Below are 8,483 nucleotides of genomic sequence, written 5' to 3'. Positions count from 1 at the left end.
AAATGTATGGGTTCCCCGAGTTCCCTGAAAAATGTATGGGTTCCCCGGGTTCCCTGAGAGTTCCCTGAAAAATGTATGGGTTCCCCAAGTTCCTTGAAAAAATGTATGGGTTCCCCTGGTTCCCTGAAAAAATGTATGGGTTCCCCGGGTTCCCTGAGAGTTCCCTGAAAAATGTATGGGTTCCCCGAGTTCCTTGAAAAAATGTATAGGTTCCCCTGGTTCCCTGAAAAAATGTATGGGTTCCCCGGGTTCCCCGAGAGTTCCCCGGGTTCCCTGAGAGTTCCCTGAAAAAATGTATGGGTTCCCCGAGTTCCCTGAAAAATGTATGGGTTCCCCGGGTTCCCTGAGAGTTCCCTGAAAAATGTATGGGTTCCCCGGGTTCCCTGAGAGTTCCCTGAAAAAATGTATGGGTTCCCCGAGTTCCCTGAAAAATGTATGGGTTCCCCGGGTTCCCTGAGAGTTCCCTGAAAAATGTATGGGTTCCCCGAGTTCCTTGAAAAAATGTATGGGTTCCCCTGGTTCCCTGAAAAAATGTATGGGTTCCCCGGGTTCCCTGAGAGTTCCCTGAAAAATATATGGGTTCCCCGAGTTCCTTGAAAAAATGTATGGGTTCCCCTGGTTCCCTGAAAAAATGTATGGGTTCCCCGGGTTCCCCGAGAGTTCCCCGGGTTCCCTGAGAGTTCCCTGAAAAAATGTATGGGTTCCCCGAGTTCCCTGAAAAATGTATGGGTTCCCCGGGTTCCCTGAGAGTTCCCTGAAAAATGTATGGGTTCCCCGGGTTCCCTGAGAGTTCCCTGAAAAAATGTATGGGTTCCCCGAGTTCCCTGAAAAATGTATGGGTTCCCCGGGTTCCCTGAGAGTTCCCTGAAAAATGTATGGGTTCCCCGAGTTCCCTGAAAAATGTATGGGTTCCCCGGGTTCCCTGAGAGTTCCCTGAAAAATGTATGGGTTCCCCGAGTTCCCTGAAAAATGTATGGGTTCCCCGGGTTCCCTGAGAGTTCCCCGGGTTCCCCGTGGGTTCCCTGGTCAGATTGGCTCGAGTTCCCCGAAATGAGTTAGCCCTTGGTAATGCATGAAAGAATTATATTCCAAGTAAATTGTCTTGATGTTCAAAACTACATATCAATAACATTTTGGGAGCTTTGACATTGGAATGTTTCCTATCCCATCCTTTTCATCATTTTATTTAAATTTTACTTCCAGAATAACCTGAGGAAATGAGAATTTTTTTTAATTGAAAATCCCTATAATAAATATTTGTATTTAAATTGAACTGTTTAAAATTGGAAAGTATAAGGGTCAGAGAGCTGAAATTGCATTTTTTATCAAAAAAGTTCATTTCCTCTTATTAACAGTTAGTGTTCCTGGTTAAAGCACTCTGGGAAATTATTTTTCTATTGTTTTTTTCTTGTTCTATCTATATCTTTAGTAAATATTTTTTAAATTGAGATTATTGTGCTTCGCAGATGAGGAATTATACTCGTCTTTAGGTCACTTCAAACTTCAAATCAAGTATAATAAAGAACTGGTTGATTTTCGAAGCTTACAGAGTACGTTTCATTGGGAGATTTGAGGTAATACATCTTGGGCTATTCGCATAAACTCGGAACTTTCTGGTAGCCGAGCTCTTTCGGTATTGGAAGTACTGACAGTGCGACAGTACAAGCCAGAGTGATAACATCTCCCCGATTCTCAATTTACTAAGTTAGTCATTCAGTATAGAAAAGTGAGTGGTTTTTTTTTTGGCATTTTCAGAAATATCTTCAAGTGAGAAAGATTTACCTTGCCAGGAGAAATGTCTGTGAATACAGCTCATGCCAACAATGGCGTTCTCATTCATGCTGGAGAATGGTGAGTGGATTATGGATTGGATGGAAAAAAAAGCTAGTGGTATATGACGATAAAAATTGCGCAGCTTTCATTGTGTCACAGAGTTGATCAGTGAAAAAAAAATATGAGTATGGAATTACACAACATTTGGAATGCAACATAATGTTAAATTATTGCCACAATCCACTGGAAAGTTGCAAGATTTTTGTTCATCTGCCACACTTTCGCTTTGTGACACAGAATCTTACTTTCATTATTACCTTTGTAGCATTCTCCTCTTCAGCGATAATGTATCAATGGAGTTTTCTGGTCAAAGCGGCCCAATGTTTAAAGGAACCAAAGTGGGAAGATGCTACTTGACAACACACAGAATGATCTTCAATAATAACAAATCATCTGATCCTCTGCAATCCTTCAGTTTTCCCTTCGTATCCCTCAACGATGTAAGTTACTTTCCGGACCCAATGGCGTTTTTTTTAATGCACTGTAGTCATATGACAGGGTATTTCTCAATCTAGAAAATTCTAAGCTTAAAGACAAACATAAGTGTCGCTCAGAGCAAGAGTGCATATACGATAGGCTCCTGAAAAATGCATATACGATAGGCTCCTTTTGTTCTTGTCTCCTTTATAAATATCGAGAAAAGTTTAGATAATTTTCCCATGGAAAAATTATAGTCAGAAGTGAAAAGTGTTCCAACTACGAACTTGGTATTTGTAGTATTTGGTAAAAAATTGGTATAAATTTGTACCAATTTAAAAATTTTACCCCAAGTTTTGTTAAATTTGATGAATCAATGGTAGGGTAAAATATGATAATTTTGAATATTATCTAATTCTGAATTTTTCGCAAGGGTAGGGTAAGTGTGCCAAATTTCGGCATAGTTGCATGCAAGCGCCAAAGTCTCAAGTTTGAAATGTAATATCTTTAATAGAAATTGATTTTTTTATTCCTTCTACTTAAGGAGTGTTGCTTAGAACCTTGTAGGCAGTTTATTGTCTTTATTTACTCTAAAATCATTCTTAATACATTTTAAAATGAATAAAAATATAAACATAGCTTTGGTGCCCTATTTCGGCCACCTTCATTCTCATAGTTCCTTGCCCTTCAGGAATTCTTCCAATGCCTTTTTCACGTCATCTCGTTTGTCGAAGCTACAATTTTTGTTATTCTTTTGCATTGTATAATCTCTAGAGTACGTAAAAACTAAAAGTTTATGGAAATTCGAGGAACAAAAAAGGTGGCCGAAATTGCAAGCTGGCCAGAATTTGGCACACTTACCCTAATTATTAACAGAGAATTTCTTGTTTAAAAAATACTGTACTTACTACTTATAAAAAAAAAATATTTGTAAGCCTGTTTGTGAATAATTTATCAAAATGTGAAAAATACTGTGGCTACTGTTGAAGCCTTATTTTGTATACAATACATCTTCTTGTGTATTTGTGCAAGATAAGATGTGTCATTGTTCCACTTGCATCAAGATTCATTAACTTTTAGATAGCGAACTGAGTGCAAAGAAAAGCTTTAGTTAACAATTTAATTACCAATTAGAAGAGAATAAAGCAGAGTTAGTCAGCAAATGAAATTTTTCTTTGCCTGCAATTTATGAAATACATTCATGAATTAGTCTTATGGCGTTATCACACTTACACTGAGAGAAATCCGAAAAAGTTAAAATAACACTCCGGAAATGTTAATTTTACCCTGCAGTATTGATCCGAAATCGGTGTAAATATTACCCCTTTTAGGTGTATTAGGAGTTAAAGTTACCCTTTTCCACGTTAATTTTACCCTTAAAAAGGTGTAAAATTAACATTAAAAAATGTTGATATATTTTTACACCTAAAAAGGGTTAAAATTATAAGGAAAAAAAGTTAATCGCACCCCCGTTTTTCTCTCAGTGTACACATTAAAATTTTAATGTGATTCACATTAATTGTCGCTTGTGAGCGTCCAAATATGTTATTTTGTGTCTTTGAGTCACTTAATATTTGAGGTTTTTCTATTTATTGATAAAGAAGTGGAGTTGGCCTGCAAAAATAAGTTTAAATTTACCTAAAGCATAAATATTTTTCACATTAAAAAATTAAAGGGAAAATCGCATTAATTTTTCGCATTAATGCTATAAATCAATTTAAGGGAAGAGCACCCCGGATCGGAATGTTAAGAGACATGCTCGATATTTAGTTGAAAATATAAGTCTCAAAAAACTATTTGGTACTTTTGAGTATGCTAATCGATATATTGATGATCCATATAACAATATCTATGTATTTAAATTTTAAATTATTACAATAAATTATTAAAAAGTAGGTGTCATTTCAACTAAGTGCTCTGTACCTCGGATCGTCACGAATTTAATCAGGTGTTTCACGGAAAATTATTTTTATAAATTAAATCTGGACTAATGCAATGCATTCTGGTGATAGTTATATGATAAAAAGTAGCTACTGATTTTTAAAAAATTATTTGAATTAGTGCAACAATATGGTAATAAGCTGACGATCCGAGGAACACTGCCGATCGCCGGTACTCTTCCCTTATATCAATTTTGCGGGCCAAGTCTACCTTTTTATCAACAAATAGATGAAATTTTGAATATAAAATGATTCAAACACACAAATTACACATTTGGACTCTCACCAGCGACAATTAATGTGACTCATATTAAAATTTTAATGTGCAAGTGAGATAACACTGACTGATAAGTCCCTATTTTAATGAATAGGAAGAGAGTGAATTACTCTGAATAAATACTAGTTTACTCAATATTCTTTTTATGGAAAATTATGACACCCCACTGTCTAATTCTATCCCTGTCTTATACGGGTTTCAGATTGAAGGCTAAGCCCAGTTTTTGAAGGCCCCGAAATCCTAAATAACAATTTTAATGGGTTTTCAAAGTCTGATGTATCATTTGCTCTTAATAACTAATCTTAAGAAAATTTTCTGAAAAATTTAATCTTGGAAGAAATTAGAGAAGTTAAGCCATTTACCTAAACCTTAGGTCTTAAGCCGGCTTTATTCTACTCTGGTGTGCCCTATATAGTTTTTCATTGGATTAAAAGTTCTATACACTGAGTGAAATCCGAAAAAGTTAAAATAACATTCCGTAAATGTTTATTTTACCCTGAAGTATTGATCCGAAATCGGTGTAAATATTATGCTTTTTAGGTGTATTAGGGGTTAGAGTTACCCTTTTTCATGTTAATTTTACTCTTTAAAAGGTGTAAAATTAACATTAAAAAATGTTGATATATTTTTACACCTAAAAGGTGTTAAAGTTATGATTAAAAAAAGTTAATCGCACCCCCGTTTTTTTCTCAGTGTATGAATTCTAACTAAAATGCAATAAATTAGAGCAGACGTTCCTGATTTTCTGGTTCTTTCAGGTTGAAGTGGAACAGCCAGTTTTTGGAGCGAACTACATCAAGGGCAAGGTGCGCGCTCAGGAGAATGGGAATTTTGTGGGAGAAGCAAAATTCAAATTGCTCTTTAAGGCTGGTGGTGCCATTGATTTTGCGCAGGCCATGCTGAGAGCCGTCCAGATGGCCAGGCGTCATTTCCACCAAGACGCCCCACCGCCATATGAGCCACCATCGGGAGATTGGTATGCTGCTCCTCCGCCAGCATATACTCCCAATCCCAATGGCTACTACGGATGGGTTCCTCAGACGGCAGCATTTCCCAATCAGCCGCCCCAGGATAGTGTTTTCATGACACCAAATCCACCACCCTATCCAGGAATAGCACCACCAGCGGCTGGAGGCCCTGGCGGCTTTGGCTATCCATCTCAACCGCAGCAGAATGGATACCCAGGAGGCTACCCGGGTCAGGCTCCTCCTGGCTATCCAGGTGCTCCGCCTGGAAATTATTCTGGACAGGCTCCAGGAGGAGGCTTCCAGCCGCAAGGAATGGGATGGCAGCCGGGTGCAGGATATCCCAATGCTTCAGCCCCAAGTTACCCATCAGCACCAGGATATCCTTCAGCTCCTGGAGCCATGGGATTTACGGTTCCACCACAGCAACCACAGAGTAGTTTTTGGTGAAGTGACTATTTGAGATGAGTTAATCGCAACGATACGTCTTTTGCAGATTCAAAAGAATCCGAAGCCGCCCAGAGCGCCTACTATGATCCCAATCAACCACAAACAGCTTACGTTCCACCTCCTCCGGCATACTATGTAAGTACCTATCTCTTTGGGAGTTATAGAAACATCCTTATTAAAATGGAAAATTGTTTTCCATTTTTTTTTTAATAATATCTTTAGGAGCAGCCTCCAAGCTATAACTCTGTGGCTAAGAAGCATCAGTAAAACTACGAATTTTTATGGCTTTTGAATATGTCGCCTTCTCAACAATAAACTATTTACCACGCAAGGCTGATAAATTGCCTGTGAAGAATTGAAAAAGAAGCAGAGGACACATTTTTCTATATAAATTCCATATTGAAACGAATCGCATTGGTCTCTTTGGAAACAACAACAAAAAAAAAACAGATGTTATGTGGATAAATTAGCACTATTATAATGATGTTTATGAATCTTTGTATATTTTGTGTATAGTTCAAAATGCTATAAAAGTATTATTAATATCTTTGCAAATGTAATATTGAAAATTACAAATGTTTAAAAATTTGTTATTGTCTTGTGAAAAAGAATGTGCCTATATAAAGTATTGCGAAGTCACTATTCATCGGGATGTTCTTCGGATATGATCCAAACGATCCAAACTATCTTATTTCTTCTTAGCAAAAGTTATTGTGAGAAAATTTTGTTAGGTAAGGTAAGTGACTTAAGAAAATATATATTATATTTTTCACAAGGGGGAGATATTAGTCGAAAAATTGTGTACACCACTTCCAGCACTTCCTAAATTTGTATGGAAAACTTCAAAGACTTCCACACTTCCGGAAGTGCCATAGGTGATTTCCAGCACTTCTGGCACTTCTAAGCACTTCCGAGCACTTCCGGCGTTTGAATTTAAAAGAAACGACTAAAATCTAATTTGAATTTTCTTGAACAGTTGGATTATTATTTTTCATTCCTTTGGATATCGTAATTGCATTTTAATTCAACTGAAAATAAAATCTCTATTTTAAAAATTTCTATTGGAAGACTTATTTTCTATATAAATCTGGAAAACTTATTCATGCGGAATTACTCTGCAAATTTCAATGTTTTAATAAATTCACTTTTTCACGAAGAACAAATATGTAAAATAACAAAAATAGAATTCAGAAGAAAATATGAATCAAGAATTTCGCATAGAAACAAACAGTGTATCATCACTTAACTATTTTTTTTAATTAAACAAAACTTAAAGAACTATTTTCTAATTCTCATTACTTTATTCAAAGCTAATTTTATCACTTTTTTTAAAATTCCAAATTATTTTTATTGCTAGTTTGTTAGTTTTGATATTCCGGTGCAACTCAAATGTTGTTTTAAAAAAAATCGCTAACAGTTATATTTACAATATTCGTTTCTTTAATAAACTATTATTGTTTCTAAAAAAAAAAATTAAAATCCACAAACTAATTAGTAAAAATTCGTGTAATTTTCTATTTTTATTAGGTACGTGTTTATAATTTAAACCTAGTAGAACAACTACCGTCAGTATATGTGCAAAGTCACCCGCATTCATGAAAATCAATATTGCTAATTTAATTGTCAACATAAATCATTTTTTTTATATCTAATTTTTAATATTGAAAAAAACTTGATTGCAAGGATTATCTCAAATATGCCGTTTTTCGGTAACTAACAAAATGAACATAAATATCTAGATTTATTGATAAAACAATAAAAAAAGTAGTCTGTGCTTAATTTTTTTAACATACATAAATATTCATTTTTAAAGTTTTGTTATGTGTTACATTAAACAGAATTTTTTTTAAAAGTATTTGACGTTGATTCGAACATGATAGAATATAATAAAAAATAAATTAGGAATTCCCTACCAATCAATGGCCAAAAGTTTTAGACTGAAAAACTCACGGTTTTAGACTACATAGTTCTAAAAATATCTAAAATTCTACCAAGAGTATTAACAGTATTTTTTCAATCTTTTTGTTTAAATCATCATCTATAAAAAAACTAATATTTTAAAGAATGTAGAAAAGGCATTTTCTATATGAACCATGATATACTTGGTCTCAAAAGATGCGAAAGCCCAGTTTATCATAAAAGTTCCATGTTTCTAAAAAAAAAAAACTTCGTTCTATGGTAAATATATTATTTTTGAAGACAAAAAAGTTTGTAATAAAAAATATATTGTCGAATTAAATCTCAAAAATACAAGAACCATTTATAATTATTGCAGATTCTGATTTACACTACTTTAGTCGTTGTGTTAAAAATAATATTTCAGAACTTGAGTAATAAATATTGTATAATATTAATTATTTATATTTTTTTAAATATTCTAATGTCTCCATATTTTTCATTTTTTTTAATTCTTAATTTTTTTTCTGAAAGTTGTAGGATAAATTAATATCCTGGTAATTTAGTTTTAGTCATTCCAGATAGTTTTCAGTAGCAAAACCATCTCAAGGAATCGACTACTTATTACACTAGAATACTTTTCAACTGAAAATCGTAATTTTAAATTTCAAGTTTTGGAAGGCATTCAATTAAGTTTCCTCCATT

At 34.5% G+C, this 8,483-nt stretch overlaps 1 protein-coding gene across 1 annotated transcript; it reads left to right on the top strand.

Moving 5' to 3' along the window:
* The first annotated feature begins 1,628 nt into the window (after positions 1-1,628).
* LOC129803798 (WW domain-binding protein 2) lies at positions 1,629-6,470 on the top strand. Its single transcript, XM_055850603.1, has 5 exons — positions 1,629-1,851; positions 2,099-2,273; positions 5,226-5,868; positions 5,929-6,017; positions 6,105-6,470. The coding sequence occupies exons 1-5, from the start codon at positions 1,796-1,798 to the stop codon at positions 6,147-6,149; spliced, it is 1,008 nt and encodes a 335-aa protein (XP_055706578.1). The 5' UTR covers positions 1,629-1,795; the 3' UTR covers positions 6,150-6,470.
* Positions 6,471-8,483: the final 2,013 nt, after the last annotated feature.

The sequence above is a fragment of the Phlebotomus papatasi genome, chromosome 2, assembly GCF_024763615.1.
Source record: "Phlebotomus papatasi isolate M1 chromosome 2, Ppap_2.1, whole genome shotgun sequence".
Classification (NCBI taxonomy): domain Eukaryota; kingdom Metazoa; phylum Arthropoda; class Insecta; order Diptera; family Psychodidae; genus Phlebotomus; species Phlebotomus papatasi.
This window is presented reverse-complemented; position numbering and strand designations above follow the sequence as displayed.

What these genes read in the sequence shown, in the direction of transcription:
- LOC129803798 (XM_055850603.1), top strand. Translation starts at nt 1,796, where the DNA reads ATGTCTGTGAATACAGCTCATGCCAACAATGGCGTTCTCATTCATGCT. An exon ending in TCCACCACAGCAACCACAGA is followed by an intron (nt 5,869 to 5,928) that starts GTAGTTTTTGGT and finishes CGTCTTTTGCAG; the next exon opens with ATTCAAAAGAATCCGAAGCC. An exon ending in CACCTCCTCCGGCATACTAT is followed by an intron (nt 6,018 to 6,104) that starts GTAAGTACCTAT and finishes TAATATCTTTAG; the next exon opens with GAGCAGCCTCCAAGCTATAA.